The 27,594-nt window shown below is 40.0% G+C and overlaps 2 protein-coding genes across 2 annotated transcripts; both read left to right on the top strand.

Moving 5' to 3' along the window:
- The first annotated feature begins 15,273 nt into the window (after window positions 1–15,273).
- Window positions 15,274–16,763, top strand: LOC122413205 (nucleolar transcription factor 1). Its single transcript, XM_043423381.1, has 4 exons — window positions 15,274–15,279; window positions 15,322–15,620; window positions 16,480–16,561; window positions 16,650–16,763. Exons 1-4 carry the CDS (start codon window positions 15,274–15,276, stop codon window positions 16,761–16,763), a joined length of 501 nt encoding a protein of 166 aa, XP_043279316.1.
- Window positions 16,764–22,588: 5,825 nt separating this feature from the next.
- Window positions 22,589–24,772, top strand: LOC122413203 (uncharacterized). Its single transcript, XM_043423374.1, has 5 exons — window positions 22,589–22,699; window positions 22,850–23,206; window positions 23,315–23,761; window positions 23,858–24,005; window positions 24,087–24,772. The coding sequence occupies exons 1-5, from the start codon at window positions 22,589–22,591 to the stop codon at window positions 24,770–24,772; spliced, it is 1,749 nt and encodes a 582-aa protein (XP_043279309.1).
- The last annotated feature ends 2,822 nt before the right edge of the window (window positions 24,773–27,594 follow it).

The following is a 27,594-nucleotide window of genomic DNA, read 5'->3' as shown; positions in this document are numbered from 1 at the left end:
ATAATCCAAACACGGTATTTTTTTCAAACACAAACTATAAAAAATCAATAAAACACAAATAAATAAAACACAATCTATAAAAAATCAAATCAGGGTGAGTGTGGATATGGTGCGATTTCGTTTTTTTTCGTAAAGTTGAATCTTCAGGCACACAGCGTCTCTGCGCCAAAACATTCTCGCCAAAACGTACTGCTTCCACGTCGAAGGCCCACAGCGCATCTTGATAAAGCATACAGATACCGTACGGTTTGTTCATATCAAATCATATTTTCATTCATATTTTAATGATTTTGATTATAATACGACACATTTTTCAACCGAGTTTTTTCTTTCATTTTCGTTATCATTCCATGAATTTTCTATTCGATGAATAGTCCATTCGATGAATTTTCCATTCGACGAAATTTCCATTCGATGAATAGTATTCGATGAATTGTCACTCGATGAATTGTATTCGGTGAATTGTCCATGAATGAAATTTTAGTGCTGAACGTAACTCAAATGGTAACTCTTTTGATTCATTAGAACTCTCTCAAGTTCCTGAAGGTTCCCCCATAAGAATGAATATTTCGAATTACCCTTAAATACTTGGCTTCGAATCGATATCATACATTTTAATGCTGCACGTAACTTAGATGGAATTATGCATCGTCGTCTTGTCCTCTAGATCAATAGGTAGTAACGTCAGTTGCTCGATCCTCCACAGATTTTTAAATACTCGTTTATTTTAAAACTCGCTTCAACCCTAGTTGGCCATGATTCTATCCCCAGAAACCCCTGCACCCGGCGCCATGACACCATTACGTCTTTCTGGGCGATCCGTGACAGTCACGTATAAATAAGGAACAAAGCTAAAGAGTTTGTTTGAGATACAAATGAGTTCGTTATCAGAAAAGTATTCGGGGAGTTCTCCGAGTTACAGAAACTCACTTCTGGAAAGATTGTGGAGCCTAGAGGAAGAAATACGGTCGAGCTCACGCAATAAGCGTTTGAGACTGCGTCAACGGTCGAAATCGTCGCAACGATCAAGTTCACGTCTACGCGATGGTCGATCAAGATCGCATCGTAGTTCGAAAAGACGAGCATCATTTTCAAGGTATGACAAATCATATTCAAGGAGTCGATCGAGGTCCAGGACCTATGAGTCTGACGGAAAGTGGCGAGCGTTATCCGAGAGATACGTCACACTCCAGTCGAAAAGGATCGATCGAAAAAAGGGTAGACAAAGAGGGCGGTGAGCGTAATCCGCGAGATGCGTCACGTTCTAGTCCCCAAGCAAAGGTGCCGGTAAAACAGGCAGAGGTAAATCAAGGATTGTCGCTGATGGAGCTAGATGAATCGACATTGGGACTACTGGGAGATGATCCGTCGAAATTCAATCAACTTGGTCCAGATATTCATTTGGCGGTGGCAGAACGCTGGACGAAAATTTTACAAGAGGGTCTACCAAAAGACAAAAAGCGCGAGCTCCAAGATAAATATCCAACGATAGGCAATTGTCCATTGACCAGAGCGCCAAGAATTAACCTCGAAGTTAAGTCGGCTCTGTCACATCTGGCAATGAGGAAAGATGCGTATCAGTTCGCAGCACAAAACCAACTTGGTGCAGACATAAATGCTATCGGAGCAGCACTAACAGAAGTGCTAAAAGCTGAAGGAACTACGGACAGGGAAGTAGATTCGCCTAAATTTATTGAACATTTGGCAGATGCAGGCAGAATACTCTCTGATCTTCACCATGAAATGTCAACAACAAGGAAATCTTTTATCATTCCAGCACTCAATCCCATTGTAAAAAATATTGCAAATGACAGCCCCATTGATGCGTGGTTATTCGGAGAGAAGTTTTCTGAAAACCTTAAGGCAGCCAAAGCTACCGAAAAATCGTCTAAAGATATTTCGAAACAGAGTGGTTTTCAGAGAAATTTTGGAAGCACGTCTCGCGAAGGAAATCGTCGATTTACATCGTCTTTTTCAAAACTAAACTTCTCACGGGAACAACCAGAAAAGTTAAACTGGCGTCGTCCCTCCGGAGCGAGTCACCGGGGCACTCAGCGGAAGGGACCGAAATCGAAAGACTTCCGGAGCAAGGACAATCGTCGGCAGAAGGATTAAACTCGGTGAGAATTGCAAGAAGAATTCGCTATTTTATTTCTGAGTGGCAAAAATTGTCCAATGACTCTTCCATTCTACAATGGGTACAAGGTTACAAAATTTCTTTTTCGAGTAAACCCTATTCACAAGTTGAATACGAACAACCTAAATTAACAGAACAAGAAACGATTGCTTGTGAATTAGAAATCGAAAAACTGATCAGAAAAGGTGCAATATCTAGATGTGAGCCGTGCGAAAATCAATTTGTTTCTTCATATTTCCTTATCCCAAAGTCTAACGGGGACATGCGTTTTATTCTTAACCTAAAAAAGTTGAATGAATTTATTTCAGCGCCTCATTTTAAAATGGAGGACAAAAAGACAGTTCTTCGATTGATAAGAAAAGACATGTTTATGGCGACATTAGATTTAAAAGACTCGTATTTTTTAATCCCAATCGACAAATCTAATAGGAAGTACCTCAGATTTGTTTTCAAAAGCTCGTTATATGAGTTTAATTGTGTTCCGTTTGGTTTGTGCACAGCACCATACGTGTTTACGAAAATCATGAAGCCAATTGCACAAAAATTGAGATCAAAAGGACTTGTATCAGTTTTTTACCTAGATGATATATTATTATTTGGGAAGTCAGCTCAAGAGTGTCGGAAAAATGTTAAAGAGGCTCAAAAATTGATTGAGAAGACAGGCTTCGTATTAAATAAGGAAAAATGCGTTTTGGAGCCTGCAAAAGAAGTAAAATTTCTCGGCTTTCTGTTCCATTCAAAAAATTTTTGTATCAAATTGACGAAAGAAAAAAGAAATCAAATATATGGTCTCACTAGGGAGTTTCAATCTAACCGACACTGTCAAATCAGAAAATTTGCTGTATTTATCGGAATCTTGGTAGCAGCCAGTCCAGCGGTTAGATACGGGACTCTATACAAAAAAAATTTTGAAAGAGAAAAATTTTTAGCATTAAAACAAACAAATGGAAATTACGACAAGAATATGGAAATTACGACAAGAATATGGAAATATCGGATAAATTAATTCCAGATTTAGAGTGGTGGACAGACAATATAAGAGAGTGCGTTAACCCGATCAGAGAAGATCAATTTGAAATAGAAATTTTTAGCGATGCCTCGCTGACAGCTTGGGATGTAGCCTGCGAGGAAAATCGGACACATGGGTTTTGGAATTGTCAAGATCGGGAAGAACATATAAATTATCTAGAATTGAAAGCAGTTTTTTACGGTCTCAAATGTTTCGCAAAAGACAAACGTTCGTGTGAAATATTACTTCGCATTGACAATACGACAGCGTTGTCATATATAAACCGTATGGGGAGCGTTCAATTTCCAAAATTGTCAAAATTGACAAAAGAAATTTGGCAGTGGTGCGAAACCCGTGATATATGGATCTTCGCGTCTTACATTAGCTCGAGCGACAATAAAGAAGCAGACAAAGAGTCGAGAATTCAACAAAAAGAAACCGAGTGGGAATTAGCTTGTTGGGCATACAATAAAGTGGAGTCAGTTTTCGGAAAATTTGATGTAGATTTATTCACGTCAAGCATAAATGCAAAATGTAAAAAATTTGTCTCTTGGCATAGAGATCCGGAGGCTTGGGTGGTAGATGCATTCACCATATCGTGGACAAAGCTATATTTTTATGCTTTCCCACCATTTTCCATTATCTTAAGAACCATTAGGAAAATAATTTCTGAAAAGGCAAACGGTGTGTTGGTGGTGCCGTTCTGGCCAACACAATCGTGGTACCCCTTATTCCAAAAACTACTCGTAGCCAAGCCAATTATTTTTCGTCCGAAAAATGATTTGTTGATTGATAATTACAGACAATATCATCCGTTACGAACCTCACTTTCCCTGGTTGTCGGGAAATTATCGGGCGAGCGTTTGAGTTGAAAGGAGTTCCTGAAGATTCGATACCGATAATGTTGGCATAATTATCAGAAGGAACCATTAAGCAATACCAAAAACCACTGAAACTTTGGGGGGAATTTTGTAAAAAGAAAGGAGTCAATCCATTTTATGCGACAGCCGGAAGTATTCTTGAGTTCTTAACAAACTGTTTAAAGGAAGTAATAACTTGCGGTACTTTGAATTCGTACTGATCGGCATTAGCGTTAATAGTTTTCGGTGATATAGGGCAACAGCCAATTATCAAGAGGTTTTTTCGAGGTGTTGCTCATTTACGACCGCAATCAGCAAAATATGACGAAATTTGGGATCCCGATTTAGTTTTAAATTATTTAAAAACATTTTGGCCACACGACAAACTGTCGTTAGAAGAATTAACCATGAAATTAATTATGTTATTGGCATTAGTTACCGCGCAAAGAGTACAAACTCTATCAAAGATTAGTCTAAGCGGTATTGAAAAAACGGAAACAGAAATAAAAATAAAAATAATAGATTGGATAAAAACATCGGGACATGGAAAAAGTCAACCTTTGTTGTGTTTCCCGGTTTTCAAAAATCAGCCGAAATTATGCGTAGCAATGGTCTTAGACCATTATATCAAACGTTCCGCAACAATACGACCTAGAGATGAAGATTATTTGTTAATAACATACAAGAGACCTCATCGTGTAGCAACTACACAAGCAATAAGGGGGTGGATAAAAAGTGTTATTGGGTATTAATACAAACACTTTCGGTTCACATAACACCAGACATGCGGTTACTTCGGCGGCATATCGTAGAGGCGTAGATATCGAAACGATCCGGAAAGCTGCGGGCTGGACGGAAAAATTCAGTGTATTTGCGCGTTTTTACAATCGACCGATGATGAAAAATACAAAGATAGCGAAGGCTATTATCAAATAAGCAATAAGTCTGAGTTGTAATTAATAATGTTAATTTTGTCAATTTGTAAATTCATGGTTGTACGTGTTAAAGGATTCCAAATACAAATTGCATTTAACTTTGAAGAACTACCTATTGATCTAGAGGACAAGACGACGATGCATAATTGAACGATCAAACGAACTTACCTTAAGTGAAGTTCGATCGTAATTATGCTAGACGTCTTGTCCGAATAGATCAAACCCCCCCTTTTTTGTTTTTTCCCCAACCCTGTTGATCTATTCAAAATGCAATTTGTCGACTTTCAAATGTAATGGTGCCATGGCGCCGGGTGCAGGGGTTTCTGGGGATAGAATCATGGCCAACAACTAGGGTTGTAAGCGAGTTTTAAAATAAAAGAGTATTTAAAAATCTGTGGAGGATCGAGCAACTGACGTTACTACCCATTGATCTATTCGGACAAGACGTCTAGCATAATTACGATCGAACTTCACTTAAGGTAAGTTCGTTTGATCGTTCAATTTTTTGTCAATTGATTCAGCTTTTAGAATAAGATAAAAAGAATGGGGCATCGGTGTGGAACTTTTTTCGAATTGTTCTGTTGAAATTATTTACACTTGGTTTTATAATTTTTTTTATGGAATTTTTTTTACACTTTTCGTGATATTATAATATTCCGAATATATATGTGAAATCCAAAACTATATGATATTCATATTATTTTTCTCAAAAACTACTGGTCCTACATGGAAAATTAATGAGAGAAAGAAATATTAATCTTTTTATTGGCGACAACATTTGCTCTGGAATCGAACAGTGAAATGAAATAGCAAAATTTCGAAAAATTGCGTATTTTTTTAGTGTTATTCTTGTAAAACGAATTCGCGGTGACTCTTACTGTCGTACAGAGATCGGCAAAAAAAAATTTTGCATTTTTCATTTTTAAATTGATCAAAAATGCACATTGCAAAAATTATTCATATCAATTGATTAAAAAACATTAATTATTACAAATTACAATATCAATTGACCAACCAAATTCCATTTGATGGAGGAAATATTGGCAATTGAAAATTTTTCAATTGATCCAAAATGTTCTCTCAAATTAACCATATAAAATTCAATTCTAGAAAATTTTGTAGCCAGTTGGTGGATCATCCATTGGCGATCCGGGCGATACCAGCGCCTGATTTACGCATACATAGAATGCGATACGTCCGTGAGCATCTTCTTCGACGCTTAGGTCGACGGCTCGATGGTTTTCTATATCTAGGTCGACGGGTCCATGGTTTGCGGTGTCTAAGTATATTTCTCCATGGTTTTCGATGTCTAGGTATATTCCTCCATGGTTTTCGATGTCTTGGCATAGTTTTGCACTGTTTTTGCTGTTTAGATCTATTTATGCATGGTTTGCGATGTCTACGTCGACGGGTCCATGGTTTCCGATGTCTTGGCATAGTTCTCCATAGTTTTTGCTGTTTAGGTCTATTTATCCATGGTTAGTGATGTCTAGGCATAATTCTCCATGGTTTTCGATGGAAAAGTATACCTAGACATCGAAAACCATGAAGCCGTCAACCGAGACATCGAAAATCATGGAGAAATATGCCTAAACATTGAAAACCATGAAGAAATATACCTTGTGACGTGACATTTCGCCCCGCCACTCCCGTACGAACCCGTGTCGACCAGTGGACCGGTTTACGGCCCATACTTTTGCCGTCGTCCGCCGCCCGTCTGTTTCGTTCGGATGAAGATTCTTTAGTTCTTAGCTGCGCCACATAATGTTAACTTTGATTTCTTGAATTTCGTCCTGTATATTATTTATTGCCTATCTGCGCACACGCTCTAACGAGTTGTTGTAAGGAGAGAGGGAGACAGCGCTTTTGTATTACCTATTCGTATGCTATCTTTTGGGCGATCGTCGACGGACTTGAGGTCGAATCTTTGTTTCGCGTCCATGCATCGGGTGGGAGTTTCCTCGTGATTACCGGATTACCTCGTTTTCTCTCCTCCCTGCTGATCGCGCGCGCGGGTGGCGCTCTCGCGCGCTTAATTTTCCTATGAGGGGTTCGTGGGGATTTTCCTGTCAACGTATCGGGGACTGGGCTCCGAACAACCAAGCTCAGTCCAGTGGGCGGTCAGAGGATCACGCCGGTTTTATTGGCCAATTTGAACGCCTCCCGTGACCTCTTCGCCGAAACAACCGAGAGTTGTCCCGTCCACCGTCGTCCGCCCGGACACTACAGTCCGTTAAAACCAGCGCCTCGTCCAGTGGGGCTCGGGATTATCCACCAGGAGTCGGGGTGTAATCTTTGCCTGGTGGCGTTCAGTGGACCCACCGTGGCTCGTAGGGACGCCCCGAGTCGCGAGGAAGGTCTCCCTCTGGCTCTCCGGTAACGTCGGCCGAGTCCCCAAGAGGAAAAGTGTCCGGGCCTCGACAAAACCACCAAACGCGGTCGGGAACTTTGCCCGCGGGGCCCTCATTTCGAGTCTGGCGTTAGCCACCACCGAGCGCGTGAGAGCTTAACTCTCCAACGTGCTCGATTTTCGTATTTGCCGCGGGAAGCGCGGTGCGCGAGCAATAATTAGTTCGCTCGTGGGGCGCGAGAGCGTGGCCCGTGGCGTGCGGTCAAACGGGGAGGGGGAAGTGCCGAAACTGCGCACCGGCCGACGCACTAGTCAGTCTTCATCTGAACAGCGCGGCGGACGGTGCCTACTACCTAACCTATAGGGATCTCTCGGTAAGCCCGGTCCTCTCGTGTCTCCAGTCCCTTTTTCTTATCGTGTAGCTTTTAGGGGATCGAGTCCCCGTAATTACTTGTAGATTGTGCCTGGCGAGAGATCGTGGGAGGGAATTGCCGGTCTCGCGGCCGGCAATCGTCCCGACTCTTTCTCCATCGTCTAGTTAATATTTCTGGAATGGAACACGAGGGTAGGAGCAATACTGTCTGGCCCGAATACCGATTACACCTATTATTTTTGCTAGTTTTCACCTCAAGTCTCTCGCCGTCGCGTTCTTTTGTCTCGCTGTATTACCTGTTGCCTCGCACGCGTGCTAGTGCCCTGCCTATCCCTCTCTCTCTCTCTTGTTGTTGCGCTTCGGGACTTACGGCAATTAGCCCCGGCTTTGTTTACCATGTTTTACGTTCGCTCTTTTTCGTCTCGCGTGTTACTGTTTATTCGTAATCGAACTAATTTGGTTTGTCCTCTGTATTGCTCTCTCGCGTCGAACAAAGTTTACTTATGTTATCTCTCCGCCTAATTGCCTTGCCGTGCACGTGGTATTTTACCCGCGCTTACCTACAGCCTTCGCGGTTGTTTAATTTTACCTGCGCTTTACCTACGGTACTTGCTACCGGCTACCTGCGCCTTACCTCCAGTACTCGCTACCGGCTATCTGCGCTTTACCTACGGCACTTGCTGCCGATTGTCTTCTACCTGCGCTTTATCTATGGCATTCGCCTCCTGCGATCGTTACCTACGCGTTATCATTTAGTTCAGGATCACGCATCGTAGTCGCTACCCATGTTTTCTTGTAAATTTCTTGTCGGCGTTAACCTGTGAATAAAATTGTTAATACTTCACTGAATCATTTGACTTGTGTCGGCTACATTCTTTCGTGTCGTAGATGGTTGCTTTTTCCCCAAGTAACCTCCCCTCTACCTCTTTAGTACCTCAGATTCGAGCTGAGCAGTCGGACCGTCCTCCGTCACGCGGGGAATCATGGGGTCGTGTGTAATCTTCCAATTCAGATGGGCGAGGTTAAGTCGAGATTTTAATCGGCGGTACGCTCGTACCTGGCGCCCTGCCCACCCGGGGCTGTGTGGACCCGTGATTCTCCTCACCGTGAGTGGAGAAGGGACGAGACAACCCTCTCGAGGGAAATGTCCCGTTACAACTTAGACATCGAGAACCATGGAGAAATATACCGAGACATTAAAAACCATGGAAAAATATACCTAGACATCAAAAACCATGGATAAACAGACCTAGACATCGAAAACCATGGAGCAATGTGCCTGGACATCGAAAACCATGGAGAAATGTACCTAAACATCGAAAACCATGAAGCAATATTCCTGGACATTGAAAACCATGGAGAGGTATGCCTAGACATTGAAAACCATGGCGCCGTCGCTCTAGATATCGAAAACCATGGAGTCGTCGACCTAGACGTCGAAAACCATGGATAAACAGACCTAGACATCGAAAACCATGGAGAAATATGCCTAGACATCGAAAACCATGGAGCAATATGCCTGGGCGTCGAAAAGCATGGAGTAATATACTTAGACATCGAAAACCATGGAGAAATATACCTAGACATTGAAAACCATGGAGAATTATACCGAGACATTAAAAACCATGGAAAAATATACCTAGACATCGAAAACCATGGGGAAATATACTTAGACGTCGAAAACCATTGAGCAATATGCCTGGACATCGAAAACCATGGCGAAGTATACCTAGACGTCGAAAACCATGGAGAAATATGCCTAGACATCGAAAACCATGGAGAAATATGCTTGGGCATCGAAAACCATGGAGCAATATGCTTGGGCATCGAAAACCACGGAGCAATATGCCTGGACATCGAAAACGATGGAGGAATATACTTAGACATCAAAAACCATGGAGAAGTATACCTAGACATCGAAAACCACGGGGCAATATGCCTGGACATCGAAAACCATGGAAAAATATTCTTAGACATCGAAAACCATGGAGAGATATACCTAGACATCGAAAACCATGGAGAAATATGCCTGGAAATCGAAAACCATGGAGAAATATATCTAGACATCGAGAACCATGGATCCTAGACATCGAAAACTATCGAGCTGTCGACTTAAGCGTCGAAGAAGATGCTTACGGAAGTATCGCATTCTATGTATGCGTAAATCAAGCGCTGGTATCGCCCGGATCGCCAATGGATGCTCCACCAATTGGCCAAAAATTTTTCTAGAATTGGATTTTATATGGTCAATTGACAGAACATTTTGGATCAATTGAAAAACTTTCGTCAATTGGCAATATCTTCTCCATCAATTGGAAATTTTTCGTCAATTGGTAATATCTCCTCCATCAATTTAAAAATGAATCGTCATTTTGCAATAAAGTTTCTATCAATTTCCAATTATTTGGTCAATTGATAATGTAATTTGAAATATAATTACTGATTTTTAATCAATTGACAATAATTATCAAAATTAGTGGCAAAAATATTATTGATGCGGATCTCTGCTGTCGTATTCAAAATGAGTACAATTTACATTAGTGTATGAATCAATCGTAGGATATCGCCTTTTCGGAACTACACCTCATTATCTAGAGTCGCGGTAGCGACTCTGAGACAAGTACATTTATGTATGACGAGTCGCTTCCAGAGAGTCTTTACAGGAGCGATGATGTTTTTCAGCTGTTTTCGATAACTTTCGAAATTTATTTCTTTAATGATTTAATAATTATAGTGTTTCAGTGAATTCTGCAAGTTGACATTTTTTATTTTTTTTTTATCTTTCGATCGCAACCTCTACGAACTCTGTAGTTTAACGCATTGAAAAGATTCCTAATGTTTATTTGTTTTTTCTTTAGTGACAAATCTGGTGCCATAATACATTTTATATATCTATATATTTTTTTCTGGTGCCATAATACTGTAATATTACGGAATATGCGTTGATTTGTAACATTACTTTAAATATGTGTCTTTGGTCAACAAATGAAAAATGATACACTTACACAAGATGATACTCAAATCAACCGATTACACTGAATTTATTGTTATTAAAATATTGAACAGAATTAAGGTGTTCGGATCATGTCCGGAATATAATAGAAGAGAATTTCGTTAGCACACACGCTCGCTCGCACACATCCATTCCACGCTCACACTCACTCAACTCAAGATGACGAGTTTTCGTTCTCACTCGGGTTTACAAAGAGAAATTTTACGTAGATTAATTCGCCGTTGACAGTTCAAAATCACCGGACGTTATATAAAGAAGGCAGACAAATAACTTATCTCGCAAATGCTGGTGAGGGCTCCCTCGTTGGCTCTTGCCCGAGGACTGGAGGCTCAGATGCGATGAAACCAAAAATCGAACGAAAGAGAATGCGATGGGGCTGGCCAGCCGATTGACTTTTCATGTGTTGGCAAGACTCCTTCGATGATCCGGCCTCGTTGACGTCCCCGAGCGAAGAGAGCGAGAGTTGTTGAAGGTGCGAACTCGCGACAATTTTGGAAGTGCGTGAGTAGGGAGCAGGGCGGCACGCCCAGATCAATCGCTCGATCATAAGATCGAAGGAGCACAATTCAGCGCGAAATATGAGTGGCGAAGACTTTCCCACTCGCTATCTTACAATACAAATTGTATATCTATATATTTCCATGAATCTGTTCATGCTTCAAAAATTTGGAAAGTGACAGTTGCCCGTTGTATTCAAAATTCAAGCTGTCAATTTCACGAAATGTTATCGAATCATTCGGGGATTAAAGGATATGTGACATACCACATGTTCGTTTTTCCAAGAAATCTGAGTCACGTATTGTGGCCGAATCTTTTTTTTAATGTTCTTTTAGTAGGTGTGATGCTATCGTTTAATGTTCTTTTAGTAGGTATGATGCTATCGAGTAAATCGTTGGATTGGGCTTTTTTTTACTCGTGCTTATCGTTGGTGATAAGCATTGGAGTGAATTTAAGTGAAGAATGCGCCAAATGTACATTCGTACATTCTTTATTTTTTTGTATGAGCAAAGCTTGCAGGAAAAAAATAATTACGTTCGTCATCGTACGAGGTTAGAATGATGTGTCGGTGCATACGCAGTAGAGAAACGATCTCGACCCCTTTTCATCAAGGGCACAAGCAAAATCCATCTCTCGTCGGTGGCTTTATAGTTTTCGATTTCTAGGTCAACGGCTCCGAAGTTTTTGATGTCCAGGTCGATGGCTCCATGGTTTTCGATGTCTACATAGATTTCTCCCAGGTTTTCAAAGTCTAAGTATATTTTTCCATGGTTTTCGATGTCTAAGTATATTTCACCACGATTCTCAATGTCTAGGTTGACGGCTCCAAGAATTTCGATGTCTAGGTCGATGGGTCCATAGTTTCCGATGTTTAGGTATATTTCTTCATGGTTTTCGATGTCCAGGTATATTTGCCCATAGTCTTCGATGTCTACGTATATTTCTCCATAGTTTTCGATGTCTAGGTATATTTTTTCATGGTTTTCGATGTTTAGGTATGTTTCATGATAATTGTTGCCATTCACATCGACCGCTTCATAGATTTCGATCCTAGGTATATTTCTTAACGGCTCTATTTTCTGTTTAGGTCGACGGCTCTATGGTTTTCGAAGTTTGGGTCGATAGCTCTATAGTTTTCGATGTCCAGGTCGACGGCTCCATAGTTTTTGATGTCTAGGTATTTTCCCCATAACTTTCGATGTCGAGGTCGATGACTCAATGGTTTTCGATGTCTGGATATATTTCATCATAGTTATCGATATCCTGATCGAAGACTCTATGGTATTCAATAACAGGGGAGATTTCAAGAAACTAGAATATCGTCAATAAATATCATCGGACACTGATAACCATGAAAGTGTTAATCTAGATACTGGAACCTAATAAAACATGATACGAGATGAAAAAGACAATGAAACATGGAAACGTCCTCTCAAACATCGAAAAACAATGACAATAACAGTGTTAACATGGTAATCATTGAGAGATTGTTCTTGACCCCATAAACTATGGCGACCTAAATATCAAAAACTATGGAGCCGTTGACCTCGACATCGAAAGCCGTAGAGAAATATACCTAGACATCAAAAACTCTTGAGAAATATACCTGGACATCGAAAACTATGGAGCCATCCCCCTGTACTCCTGTTTATTCTTATTGAACTGCTTCAAGGTTGGTGGGCTTGAAGACGCTGTTGCAATAAAAGTATAAATAAATTTTCAAATAAAATGTATTGTGTATGATATAAATATTGAATCGAAACGGAAATGTATAGAATTGAATTGAATATTGTAGATAGGTATATTTGTTGAATATATCTATTTTTACAATAATTCAATTTAACACATTACATTTTTGATTCTTTATTCAATTCTCATGGAAAACATTTTATTCAAAAATTCACGAGAAATTGGTTTTTAAATATCCTTTTAAATTTTAAAGGATTTTTAAATAAATAAATAAATCCATGCCTCTGCATCTTTGTCATGGCTACAATTTTCATCAGCTCTCCAAAATTGAATATTATCAGACTTGTAGATGATCATTATCATTGTCATCATTATGCTATTTTATCAAAAATTGGATAGTTTCCATTGAAAAATATAAATAAAATAACCCAAGATAGGAGTGACGAATAAGATCAAGGACTACAAAAATATCTACCGAAGAAGCAAACGCATTGTATGGAAAAACACTAACAATAAGAAGAAAGTTTAATTCTAGTCAAGTGCTCGACGCATTGAGAAAATTTCTGGTGGTCTGAAAAGAAAATCATGATAGAGATCTTGCGATTGTAATTGCATACGTACAGGTTGGTGGCAATGGTTTTGAAATTCTCTGACTTTTGGATACTTCTATAAAAAAAATGTTAATAATGCCTGTGCTGTGTGTTCTGCCATGTAGTTTATAGTTGTCAAGTAAGCAGAAAAATGTTCATTATTGACTTGAATTTAAAGAGAACTTTTAAAAGTCTTACGACTATTGAATGGAATCAAATCATTTGAAATGTCATTTATGATTAAAAGATTTTCTGGTAAGCGTTTTTCCAAAGTAAAACAGTAATTGCATGTTTTCGATTGCAGAATCTTGTTTTCTTGATCCCCAGTGCTGATAAATGTGGAAGAGGCTTGTCGCAGCTTCACTATTTCTCATTCGTCATTTATTCATGGTATGCTATCGAGTCAGAGCAATGCCAGGTACCACGAACTTATTCTGTCAATTGGCATCGATGGTTCCGCTTGGTGGTATTTTTCATTTCACACAGAAGTTTTGGAGACTTTGTCGTAACGAACCAAACTTATGAATTCCCAAAGTATTAGAACTTGTTACGTACACTTTATACTCGCTTTTCTTATGGAAGGTCATTCCTCGGTCATTCGAGCTTTACTTGACGGACAGGGAATTATTTCTTGTATATATCTTGTATTCTTGTATATATCTTGTATTCTTGTATATATCTTATATCTTGTATTTTCCTCGAGTTGACATATGATTCTCACACCACTGTTCATTTCGTCCTCGACACCACGAAATCTTGGGTTTTGGAAAATTCGGCCACAGCAAAACTAATGCGTGTTTTTTTTTCGATTCCGGTCTTGCAGAGTCTTGTTTCGCGGTACAATAGGAAGGGACCCGAAAATTTGCCTGGTTCAAAAGCAAAACAGGCAAACGAACCGGCAAAAATTTTGTGGATCCGAAAGAAGGGGTGATAACAAATTTTTAATCATTACCTTTTGATAAAACATCCTAAAACAGAATATAAACTGCAAATCTAATAAACTCGTTTAGCGTCATGTTTAATTTTAATTAAAATTCTACAGTCAATTGATTTCTGAAGTAATATTCAAGTTTCAATTCGATTTTTTGACGTCGATAGATTTTGCAGTGAAAAGGGTGCACAATTTCCTAATAATACTTTTAACTTCAAACTGATACGGAGTGATTTTCTACGATCGCAATATTGGTACATCTGTTCGGAAGAACAAAATCAATTGGTCAACATGGTTTTACAAAGTCTCGGGCACCTCATGGAAATATTCCACGCTTTGGGACCTCATAATAAAAATTCTCATCGCTTGACCAGATTGTGTGAAATCTCAACTGATTCATACCGAGACATTCCTTGAGCCAGGGGCTTCAAATATATAAGTGGATATTGGCAATGAGATTCATGGGTCACTTGTGAGAATCGAAAAATCCGGAATATTGTCTCAAACCTTGTTTGTCAGAACTTTCGAAAAACACGAGAAACATTCTAGAATTAGGTCAACAAAAAAAATTTTGTTGATTGCTCAACGACCATTTTTCGCAATTTTCACCTATTTTCACGGTATTTTGGAATTCGGTTTCAGCATGTCAAAATAAATATATAGAGAGAGATGGGTGTAGATGAATATATAAACTGCTTTATTGGGTGATCAGATGTTTCAATTTTATGATTACTATTTCAATTTTTCAATATATCCGATAAAATTTCAGATTTCGAGTACACAAAAAATCGTCAAATAAACCTGAAACACAGCACGGATGCTGTAAAAAAACTAGAGACAAGTACATTTATGCCCTCTGGGAAGTCATCTGTAAAATCATGGAAATCAATGGTAGTAAGACTTTAAATCCAAGTACGACTTCGTACGACTCAGTAGTCGTACGAAGAGGCTAAAACGCTGCGGGACGAAATATCCCAATTATTAAACAAGGGAGGTCTCAATTTGCGTCAATGGGCATCCAATGATCGTCGACTTCTTGAGGGATTACCGGAAGGAAGCGTCAATTTACAGTTGAAGACGTCGACTAATACGAAGGTCAAGACTTTGGGTCTGTACTGGGATTCAGAGCAAGACATAATCGTGTATATGATCGATCCGATCGCGCCGACAACGAAAATTACAAAACGGTCTAAAAAGTGTCGAAGATCTTCGACCCTCTGGGATTTCTGGGATCGGTAATTATGAAAGGAAGAATGATCCAACATCGCTTGTGGATCGAACAAATTGGCTGGGATGATGCGATTCCTCTCAGCATTCTGACGGAATGGAGAAACTGCGCAAATCAATTGATCGAGTTGAACAATATATCCTTCGATCGAAGAATCATCCTTCCCGAAAGAGACAAATTGCAACTCCACGGATTTTGCGATGCTAGCACGAAAGGATATGGAGCGTGCATTTATCTACGTTCAACCGACATCTACGGAAAAACACAAACCCGGCTTCTATGTTCGAAGTACCGGGTCGCGCCCATTAAGTCTCCCATTCTACCTTGTAATGTTTCGATTTGTTTTCATGACAGAGGAAATAAAAATGGACTCGTAACTGTACATATATAGATATACAGGGTGATTTTGAATAGCATATAAACCCGTGACCAGCGTGTTCGGGACGCGATTTTGAACGAAACTGCAAAGGGATTTTTTTTCAGAGCCATAGTTTTTAAATGGCAAGCATTAGAATTTGCGCTTTTTGAACCAATAGGAAGACCGCTTTCATCGATAATACGCGATGCCTCAGTTAGACTATACTCACACATCAAAGACGAAGAGTATTGTCTTTTGTTTGAAAGGCAACGTCTCGCGGTACACCTTCCACGCGCAAAGCTTTTGTCCTTCGTGTAGATTCAGCATGGAAATTAATTGACGATACTGACGGCTGATGATCGGCTGATGTTTTTTTTTTACCGTTGGCCGATAACTACTGCTTTATTATCGTTCAAGATGATAACGTAGGGTTGATTGAAATAAATCGTGACAGAAAAATTAGAACGATATAAGATTTTGTTCAGTATGAGAGGGGCCCTAAAACCAGGATGAAGGACGAAGACGAGAGCGAATACGTGAACGACTACGTGAACGAAAACGAAGACGAGAACAACGACGAGGACGAGAATGTGGAGGAGGATGAAAACGAACGACGAATATGACGACGAGGATGGGGACGAAAACGAGAACGAGTACGAAGACGAAAACGGGAACGAGTACGAAGACGAAAACAGGAACGAATACGAAGACGAGTACGAGGACGAAAACGAGAACGAGAACGAGTACGATGACAAGAATGACGACGAGGACGAGAACGAACAACCAAAATAAACAACGAGAACGAGAACGAGTACGAAGACGAGTACGAGGACGTGAACGAGTACGAAGACGAGAACGAGTACGAGGACGTGAACGAGTACGAAGACGAGAACGAGTACGAAGACCAGAACGAGTACGAAGACGAGAACGAGTACGAAGACGAGAACGAGTACGAAGACGAGAACGAGTACGAAGACGAATACGAGGACGAGTACGAGGACGAAAACGGGAACGAGTACTCGTTTTCGTACTCGTTCTCGTACGAAGACGAGAATGAGTACGAAGACGAATACGAGGACGAGTACGAGGACGAGAACGAGTACGAAGACGAATACGAGGACGAGTACGAGGACGAAAACGGGAACGAGTACGAGGACGAAAACGGGAACGAGTACTCGTTCTCGTTTTCGTCCTCATACTCGTATACGTACTCGTCTTCGTACTCGTTCTCATTTTCGTCCTCGTACTCGTCCTCGTATTCGTCTTCGTACTCGTTCTCGTCCTCGTACTCGTTCTCGTTATACATCGAGGGTTCCCCTTTTTTTTTCTTTTTTTTCTTTTTTTTCTTTTTTTTTTTTTTAACTTTTTCTATCTGAGTAAGTGGCTTGGTTATACACGCGCAAACTATTTCTATTATAAATGCCTTTGATTTTTTTATTATTTTCAGTATTCCCTAATTCGAATGCGTTATTGCCAAACACCCGGGTAATGATGAAAGGTCCCTCGTAGAGGTGAAAGAATTTGCTCGTCACTTTATCTAATGCATTTGACAAATGTGGGACGGCCAGCAAGACCAAATCCCCCTGTTTCAGATTCACCTTGCTGATGATCTTTTGTTGTTTCTTCCTATTTTTAAATTGTTTGGTTAGTCGTTCGGTTGCCAGTACGATTCGATTCTGACAATGGTCATCGTTTTCGGGAGGGAAGTTTATAATACGTTGAATTTCATCATGAGGCTTTACTCCGAAATGGAGCTCGCGCGCGGTAAAGCCTGTGGATTCATGTGTTGTTACATTCAAGATATTTTCGATGTGAGGTATATATTTGGCCCACTTCGTCTGTTTATCCGCGCAGAGAGTTCGAAACAACCTGCCCAGTTCACGCATAACTCTTTCGGCAGGATTCGACTGAGGATGCCGTATGGAAGAAAAGCATATTTTTATACCCTCGGCTTCTAACCTACTCCTCCATGCTCTAGCAGTAAATTGCGTACCGTGGTCCGACAGAATTTTCATGGGCTTGCCTACGTGGGGAATATAGTGATCGATGATCTTCTTCAACACGATAGCGGTCGTAGCCTTTTTTATCGCATAAAGAGTGACCAACTTGGAGAATACATCTACAACAACGAAAATATACTGTACGCCTGCGATAGATCGGGGGAGTGGACCGTAGAAATCAACAGCTGCAAGCTCATTTGGTTTGCTAGACTCGACTCTTTGGTATTCTCCCTCCATGCTATACGACAAACACTTCACTCGTTGACACAAGTCACACGAAATCACAAATTTCTTTACTTCGCGATTTAGACCTCTCCAGTAATAAAATTGTTGTAAGTATTGGGAAGTTTTTTGGATTCCCGGGTGGGCAAGTCTTTCGTGAATCGAGGTGACTAACAGCGGTCGTAATTGTCGGGGGACAAGAATGCACCAGCGACCGGAATTTTTGTTCTTGTGAAACCATATACCCTGGTAGCGTTGGATACAATCGGGACCAGTTTTTCCTTCAATCTTTTTAGATGATCACGAAGGAGAGGATCGATCTCCAGACTGCATACCAAATAAAGAGCATTAATTTCAGTATCCGCAGTTGATACCGAAATCGGGGCATAATGATTAAACCCAGCGACAATGACTCGATTCGATTCTTCTTTATGGAATTTAGATCCGGGGTTTCTACTAAAAAAATCGGCAACGTAATTGTCCTTCCCCTTGCAATGCGAAACTTTGAAATCGTATTCCTGCAATATCAGACTCCATCGGCACAATCGTGCTGTATGAAAGAATGTGGTATTGAGGAATGTTAGACACTGGTGGTCTGTAATAATCTCAAATTTCGATCCCAACAAATAAGAACGACATTTTGTGACTGTATAAATGACTGCGAGCAACTCTTTCTCCGTTGTCGTATATTTTTTTTCCGCCATATTTAGACATCGACTAACTAACAAAATAATACGGTGATTCCCTTCGTCGTCAGTCTGGTATAGAATACCGCTCACTCCTAAATCAGACGCATCCGTTTGAATTTTAAAATGTTTTTCTGGCAAAATATGATTTAATTGAACAACGCTAATAAATTTATCCTTCAAATCGCGAAATGCACATTCATGCTCGTCTGTCCATTTCCATACAGAATCCTTACCCAATAACATCCGAAAGGGTTTTATGTACTGTGCATTTCCGACCACAAATTGTCTGTAATAATTGCACACTCCAAGAAACCTTTGGAGTTGCATCTTATTAGTAGGACTTTCAAAGTCTCGGATAACGCTCAGCCTTTCAGGATTCGGCGTGATTCCCGATGGAGATAGAACAAAACCTAAGAAGGGCACACTCGATCGACAAAGAACAGCCTTACGCAATCGAAGTGTAAAATTGTTAGCACACAAAATTCGAAACAAATTTTCTAAATGTCGGAGATGTTGGTCGAAAGTTTGCGACGTTACTAGTAGATCATCGACATAATAAGTAAGGAAAGATGAGCATTGGTTGCCGAAAGCAAGGCTCAGTGCCCGTATGAATCCACTTCCGGCTGTCTTAATTCCGAATGGAATTCGACAGAAATGATAAGTTTTCCCGTCATAACTGAATGCGGTGTACGGACGCGATTTCTTTTCCAACGGGATTTGCCAATATCCGTGTGTTAGGTCGAGAGTGGACAACATTCGCGTTCCTTCGAATTTTTGCAATAGCTCTCCAATGAGAGGTGGTGATTCATTATCACCGTGCATTGCATCGTTAAGGAAACGTGCGTCTAAACAAACTCTAATTCGTCCATCTCGTTTTTTGACGATCCTGAGTGGGTTGCAATATGGGCTGTTGGAACGTTCTATTACCCCTGCTTTCACCATTTCTTCTATTTCCCTGCTAACCGCCTGTCTATACGCCATAGGAACCGGATATGACTTTCTAACGAATGGCTTTGTATTAATTATTTCAATTCGGTGTTCATATACGCTCGTACATCCTGGTTTCTCAGAGAAGAGCGGACGATACGATCTTATTAGATTAATTAGCTGCGAAGCTTGTTGAGGCTTTAGTGCCGTCAATCCTTGTGCGATAGCCCGCAGATCATTTTCAAAAACATTATCATCGTTATCGTGGTTGCCTGTTTCATCACTAACAACATTTATTTGGTTCGACCCGTCTTTTACGCAGTCAACTTTCAGTTTAATTTGCCCGATGATGCACTCTTCATTAGTCACGTCATCATTAGCACTCCCAAAAACAGCTCCATCATAGTTAACACTTTTTGATACAATATGAATATAAGCGATTACGCTTTCCGTCCTAATTTCGCTATTCTCAAAATTTTCCGACCCGAATAAGACTGAATCTTTCGCGAGCCGACGTCCGTTAACTTCAATTGCATGTAATTGATAATTTATTATTCCTTTATTATATTCAAGCCAATCATTCCCTAGTATTAAAACTGAAGATAAGTGAGGAACTACGACAAAGAAGTATCGAAATGTCTCGGCACCGATTTCAAATTGAAGAAGTACTTGTTTTTTTATGACTGTTTGTTTTTTTGTAATGGCCGCAGTTACAGAGAGATTCGCAACTGGCAACTCCTGTAACGATATTTTTGTTTTCAACCAATGATAAAACGATTCTGCAATGCACGTCACTTGACTCCCCGTATCAACGAGCACTTCGATAGTTTTCTGAGCAATTGTTACAACGACGTGAGGTGAACTGAGTAATCGAGAGTTTACTTCGTCGGCAGAATTCGAACTATTAACATCGGTGTGGAGGTCCTCAATAAAATCGTAAAATTGTTGACATGATACGGGACCTGTTTTTATCACGTCCATTATCGGTTTAAATTACTCTCCGTTTTTGCTAATACCTCATTGCCCCTCGAGATATTTCTATTTTGAATTGTATGTGGCATGATTGGTGGGGGAAAACGAGTATCGGGTAATGCAGATCCCGTGTTACACGGTAGGTAATACCACGGCATATTCATGGTAGGATATACGAACGGTACGTGACCAGAAAAATTCATCATTTGTGAGTTGTCATCATTTGGGCGCTTCGTACTATTTACATTCTTACTTTGACTCGATTGTCGTCTAGATTTAGTTTGGTTTATATTGACGTTATGAATTTGACCGGACCGCTGATTCTGCGTATTGGAATGATTATTATTCTGACGGCTGTTTTGGTTGACTTTTTCATTCTCGGTATCTTTCTGTGTAATGTCAAGTTGAGCAAGTACCTGAGCCACGAGCGAGCTGTTATTATAATCAATTGTCGCCAAGGCCGTTCGAACTCTCCACGGTAATTGTTGTGAGATCGTGTAATTAATCTCATAATCTGTCAGTTTTGGCTTAAAATATTTCGCTTCTCTCATTTGCTTGTAATAATATGATTGAAACGTTCCATCCTGAGATTTAAATTTGCGCGAAGACCATTTACTTTTGAATTGAACGCGTACCGGCACCGAATAAAATTCTTCCTCAAATGCATTTTTAAATTCTTCAAAATTCGTTATGTCGTCTTTTGCGATTTGGAACCAAACCTTTACACGTCCTTCGAGCATACTTTCAATCACTAACATTTGGTGTTGGCGGGTCACATTTTTGCATTTAATGTATTTTTCTATCTGTTCTATAAATTCTAATGGGTTGATACTGTCTTCGAATTTAGGGTACTTCACGTCAATGTGTAAATATTGCATGTGTTTTACCAAACCACTCACCAACCGTTCGTTATCCGCTCCGTCTCCTGTACTTTCACTATTGTTAGCGACTCGGTTTTCTTGGGAATTTTCAACACTTGCGGATTCACTCGACCGTGAAACTTGTTCACGACGCTGTTCAAAAATCGCTCGTTCTTCCTCAAACTGCCGTCTCGCTTCTCTCAAATGCTCCCACTCAGCTCTTATTTCCTTACTAATTGTCGTTTGAGTCATGGATCTCGGTGTTTGATCGCTGGATCTATCAATATGCGCAATTGAATTAGTATTTATATTGGAAGGTGCGGATTTATCTTTCGACATACTTGGTAGATTCTTCAATATTGCCGAATTTAATTTTCTTTTGTTAGTTACTTTAAATTGAACAGTTTTTTTAATCTTCGGTTCGTTTGACGTAGTCACCGATTCGTATAATTTACGGGCGTTCGAGCGTGTCACGCGCTCACGACCGTGCGACATGTAAATATATGTGTATTATGATAAAAGTGTAAATTAAATCTGGTAGGGCTCATGCCTGACCGTTGGGCGCCATTGTAATGTTTCGATTTGTTTTCATGACAGAGGAAATAAAAATGGACTCGTAACTGTACATATATAGATATATATTGAAAGGAAAAGACAAAATGGCTTGTCGATAGAATTCAGGTATTCATCCACTCGTTCACTCACACACACAATGCAGTAGCTCTCTCGCAACGTAGACTCATCTGAGATTATCAGTCCCGAAATTATTGGTGAACAAGATTATAATGATAAATATTGCTTATCTTTAATTGAGGGGATATCCCACGTTGGCTCTTTCTCATGTTCCGGGGAAACCTCACAGCTCGAAATAATTGATCGGATTCGGGAGGCCACTCCGAGATCCAAAAGACGTTGTTGTGTCGAAGTTCACGAAAGATGACTCGATGATGAGGAGCGATTTCAGAGGTGTTGCTTCGAAGAGATCCCCGGAACGAAAGAGAAAGAGTCAGGCAAAAATTTCGGGAGATCGACGTTTGATCGATGGTCACTATACGCATGTCCGTGGATTATCGGGGAGAACCACATGACACGCGACATTTTGGGCGCCAATATAGAATTTCGAATAGAGCACGATCAGTTCACTCGTTACAACCTCGACTGGAGCTGTGTTCAGCGCTGCTGCTGGCTAATCTCTTTGTATCCGTCAGGAAGGCCATATCGTTGGAGATAGACCGCATCATATTTTGGTCGGATTCGATGGTGGCCCTGCATTGGATAAATACGTCTCCCAGCAAGCTGCAAGTTTTCGTGGCCAATCGTGTCGCAGATATCCAAGGGAAACTGACGGAGCTGAATGGAGGCACGTTCGATCCAAAGATAACCCTGCTGATCTGATTTCGCGCGGGCTGCTCCCTAACGAATTCATGGATAGGCTAGACTGGAAATTCGGGCCTGTTTGGCTCTCCGAAGACGTAAACAGTTGGCCAAAAAGCGAACTAACGGTTCCATCTGATATTCCAGAGATGCGCAAAGCGCAATGCTTCCTCACGGCTACTATTGACAAGGTAAAGGATCGTCCCAACATCTCTTTCTTCGAAAGATATTTATTCATCGGAAAATTGAGAAGAATCATCGCATATGTGCTCCGATTCAAGTTGAAAAATGAATTCAAGGGACAGCTGTGTCCGAAGGAATTGAGTGTCGCTAATGAGAAAATAATCAAGTTAGTTCAGGAATCAGTGTTCTACGAAGAAGTGAAGGAATTGAAAAAAGGCCGAAGTCTTCCGCATTCCCACAAACTTAAGGGTCTCGCTCCGTTCGTGGACGATAGCGGACTGTTGCGAGTAGGAGGGCGATTGAAAAATGCACCAATACCGTATTCGCAAAAACATCCTATTTTGATTCCGAAAGGACATCACATAACGACTCTACTGATTCGAAATGAACATCGTACGAATTATCATGCCGGAGCACAAACGACATTATACGCTCTCAGGCGTCAATATTGGTTGATCGACACCAGAAATCAAGTCCGAAAGGCAGTAAAACAGTGTACTACATGCGTAAGAGCGGCTCCACCGGTCAGCGATTATGTGATGGGGGATCTGCCAAAAAGTCGGGTGACCGTAGCTCGTCCCTTTCACAACTTTGGGGTGGACTATTGTGGCCCATTCTACATAAAATAAAAGAGGCATCGAAACCGAAAACGAATAAAGGTCTGGGTGGCAGTTTTCGTGTGTTTGGTCGTGAAGACGGTACATCTGGAGGTGGTATCTGACTTGACCACCGAAGGTTTTATAGCTGTTTTAAAACGATTCGTCGCTAGACGAGGAAAGCCTGGGATCATACGCTCGGATAACGGGAGTAACTTCATCGGGGCCAACAATGAACTCAACGAGTTATATTCTTTGGTTCGTTCGAAGGAGCACAACGATGCAGTTTAAGGATACCTCGCTAATGAGGGGATTGAGTGGTACTTTACACCACCCCTCTCGCCTCATTTTGGAGGACTATGGGAAGCAGGAGTGACGTCATTTAAACATCACCTCAAAAGAGTGTGCGACGATTTGGTCAGATTCGAAGAATTCAATACATTAATAATCGAGATCGAGGCAATCCTAAACTCCCGTCCTCTCACTCCTATATCCACAGATCCTAATGATTTAATAGTTCTCACTCTCGGTCATTTCTTAATTGGCGATTTCTTGACAAGCTTACCAGAGAAGAACTTTCAGGCCACTCCATCGAATCGAATTTCTCTATGGCAGTTAGTCCAAAAGAAAACTCAAGAATTTTGGAGGAGATGGCACAAGGAGTATCTCAACGAGCTGAACATCAGGAATAAATGGACCGATGGCAGCCACGACATCAAGGAAGGCACGGTAGTCATCCTCCAAGAGGACAATTCGCCACCCAGACACTGGCCTCTGGGTCGCATAGTCCAAGTGATCCCGGGAAACGACGGGATCATTCGTGTAGTCAAGGTGAAAACGGCGACGGGCGAATTTCGTAGGAACATCCGAAAGATATCACCGCTGCTGAACGACATCGACGACCAGAGGAAAGATATCGTTGAACTGAGACCATCTCAAAGGGGGGAGCGTGTTGCGTATCACGCTGTAAAAATTTAGTTGAAACTAAGATTCAAAGTAGGGGTTCGCGAGTGTCATTCCCGAATGCGCTGGCTCAGGTCAAAGGATCGATCTTCGGCCTGAGTGAGCGACGCATGGGGTTCGAGAGCCATCATGCGGATTGTCTACTGCGTGGTGACCACATATATGGCTCATAAATTCACCTTTTTTTTGGTATGTCATATTATTCTAAAATTTAAGCCATGAATTTACTACATACTTCGAGAAAGCATTTTTGAGGACGAAGACCAAATGGTCTCCACTTGAAGGACCAAATGTTCTTTACGTTTTTTATTACGAAAGTATGTTTAAATATTTTATAAGTCTCCCTCCTTCGGCGGAAGACGATGTAGCTGAACGAGAAGGAGCCAGTTAGAAATTAAAACTCTAAGAAGACGGACATCCTCGACACGACCCTGAAATCCTGATTCGAGGGTGATTCCGCACATCCCTGATTACAATCATTGACAATTTCCTAATTCAACAAATCATTAAATCAATAAAGTACCAAAGTTCATCGATTCACGAATTGTTTACTTTTTCATTTTACAAAAAAAAAGAACTATTGCGAGTGCCTAGGTCGTGATAGTGGTACGGAAGAGATCGCCGCAACTAGGGACTTACAACCCCTGATAAGAAGTTTCGGCCACACACTCAAGCATCTCACCGTACATTGCCAAAATAAGCTAGTTTGAAAATAAAAAAAAACAATGAGATCAAAGGAAGGAGACAGTTAAAAAAAAAGTACAACCACAAAATGCCTCTATGTACCAAAATAAGCTAGTTTGTTTTATAATCTTTCGTTTTTGATCGGTACTTTGATACTCGTTAAACAAGAATTCACCATTAATTCGACATGATGTAAAATGTGGAATTTTTTGCGACAACCGAGTAACATTTTCGTTTTATTTTTCACGTGAAATGTCCTCTCATGCAAAGTTTTTAAATACTTTTATTGTTTCTCGTGAATTAATTTCATTTATCTGAATACCTTATTCTCACCGTTATTTTGACACTTCGATCAATCACTGGCCAGTAATTATTTCGATCGATGTATATGAGTAGATCCATTGGATTTCGCCCAATTTCTCGAAAGGGGTCTTTCGATTTTTCTCAAACTTAGATACTTCGAAGTACCTTAAAAACTATCCCCAAATATCAAATTTCAAATCTCTAAGTGCTCAAGGTGACGAGAACGAGCCTTATAAATATCAAAAAATGACCATTTTTTGCATCTTTTTAAGATGATGGTTCACAAAAACTTTACGTTCAAGTCAAATAATACTGGTTCCATTTCCTTTAGTATACCATCTAGATTATAGAAAAACGGGGTCCAGTCGTCCAGATCAAGAGGCCTTTCATTGTGATCACGTTAAATGAATTAAAAATTTCAATAAAATGACCATTTTCAAATTGATGCTACAGGCTTCTTTCTTTCTTAATTGACTTCTAATACGGCTCATTTTTTTCATTTTTTATACCTTTCAAGCGAGTCATACTGAAAATTTGGATTACGTGAAGAAGCCTAGAGAAATATCATTCCAAAGTTGGTCTTTTTCGAAATTTTACGAAAAATCGCTAACTTCGACCATGCACAACGGATTTCTATCAACTCCAATGTTCACAAAAATTTAGGTGAGAGTAGTTCTTTATATCTCGAAAGACCCGCTTCGAGGAATTTCTTGGCCCGAACTTTTATCACTCTTTACAGCCTGCCGAAGATCACACAACTCCAAGTGCTTTGATATTGAAAAATGTATGTTGCAGTGTTTCTAATTTTTTTTAAGGCTGTTTTACGAAGTTTTCAGTACAGTTGTATAGAATCGAACATATATTTAACATATAAACAGCAGTACGTTTTTTGAAAAATGGAATCATAATCATGTTCGTAATCTGATGTACTTGGCAACTTTTGTATATATTTGAAAACGTTTTCTTTCTTGAATGAAAAGTCTTACAACCATTGATTTCTATGATTTTACAGGTGACTGCTCAAAAAACATAAATGTTCTTGTCTCTAGTTTTTACAGCATTCATGCTTGTGATGTCAGGTTTAAAACATTCTTGAAGTAACAAACTTCAAATAACATGGCTTCCTTCACGCACACCCAAACTGCGATAAAAACCTATTTCTTGTAAATTAATCTGACTTAATAATTATAATTAATTATACTACAAATAGAATTTTTTATACCTGTTCTGAAAAAAACATTAAGAACTCCAGACTTTGTATTATGTTGTGGAACATTATTCAGGCATCACGTATCCATTATGCTCATTTTAAGGTTTATAATTCGTATTAAATTATTCAAAAATCATCAACGAAATTAAATTGAGTACCAAAATATTTCAGTATCGGCTGAGGGTGAACTATGTGGAAAATTTCTGCAATTTCGAGAACGTTAACACCTCGTAAAACACCGAAAAAATAATCTGCCCACTACGGGTGATGGCTTAAAATTTTTTATATAATATCACGGTGTTCTTAGAACTTTTTCAGATTTGTAAAACATGACTTTTTTTCGAAAAATTTTTTGTTCAGAAATGAGGGAGGTTCGGAACACTTTAAAACTACGATGAGGATGTTTTTAAGACTCAATGTGAGCATGTAAAAAAAATCAAAGAAATCCGAAAGGGTCAGGTTCACGGGTTTACACACTTGGACTAGAATACCTCATATATTTTAAGAATCTTTTTGGTTTTTCGTCCTGAGAAGTTCCATTTTTGAGAGTTGTTGTCAACACCGATTCCAGGAGTGCTATTTTCAACACACCATTGTACAAAAAAATACCATGGAACTAATTAAAAGCAAAATTTTTCCA

Source organism: Venturia canescens, chromosome 7 (genome assembly GCF_019457755.1).
Source record: "Venturia canescens isolate UGA chromosome 7, ASM1945775v1, whole genome shotgun sequence".
Lineage (NCBI taxonomy): Eukaryota > Metazoa > Arthropoda > Insecta > Hymenoptera > Ichneumonidae > Venturia > Venturia canescens.
The sequence above is the reverse complement of the archived record's forward strand: the minus strand, read 5'-3'. Positions and strand labels throughout refer to the sequence as shown.

What these genes read in the sequence shown, in the direction of transcription:
- LOC122413203 (XM_043423374.1), top strand. Translation starts at nt 22,589, where the DNA reads ATGAGGAGCGATTTCAGAGGTGTTGCTTCGAAGAGATCCCCGGAACGA. An exon ending in TCGATGGTCACTATACGCAT is followed by an intron (nt 22,700 to 22,849) that starts GTCCGTGGATTA and finishes TGTATCCGTCAG; the next exon opens with GAAGGCCATATCGTTGGAGA. An exon ending in GGGATCTGCCAAAAAGTCGG is followed by an intron (nt 23,762 to 23,857) that starts GTGACCGTAGCT and finishes AAACGAATAAAG; the next exon opens with GTCTGGGTGGCAGTTTTCGT.
- LOC122413205 (XM_043423381.1), top strand. An exon ending in CTCTGGGATTTCTGGGATCG is followed by an intron (nt 15,621 to 16,479) that starts GTAATTATGAAA and finishes CCCTAAAACCAG; the next exon opens with GATGAAGGACGAAGACGAGA. An exon ending in ACAACGACGAGGACGAGAAT is followed by an intron (nt 16,562 to 16,649) that starts GTGGAGGAGGAT and finishes AACGGGAACGAG; the next exon opens with TACGAAGACGAAAACAGGAA.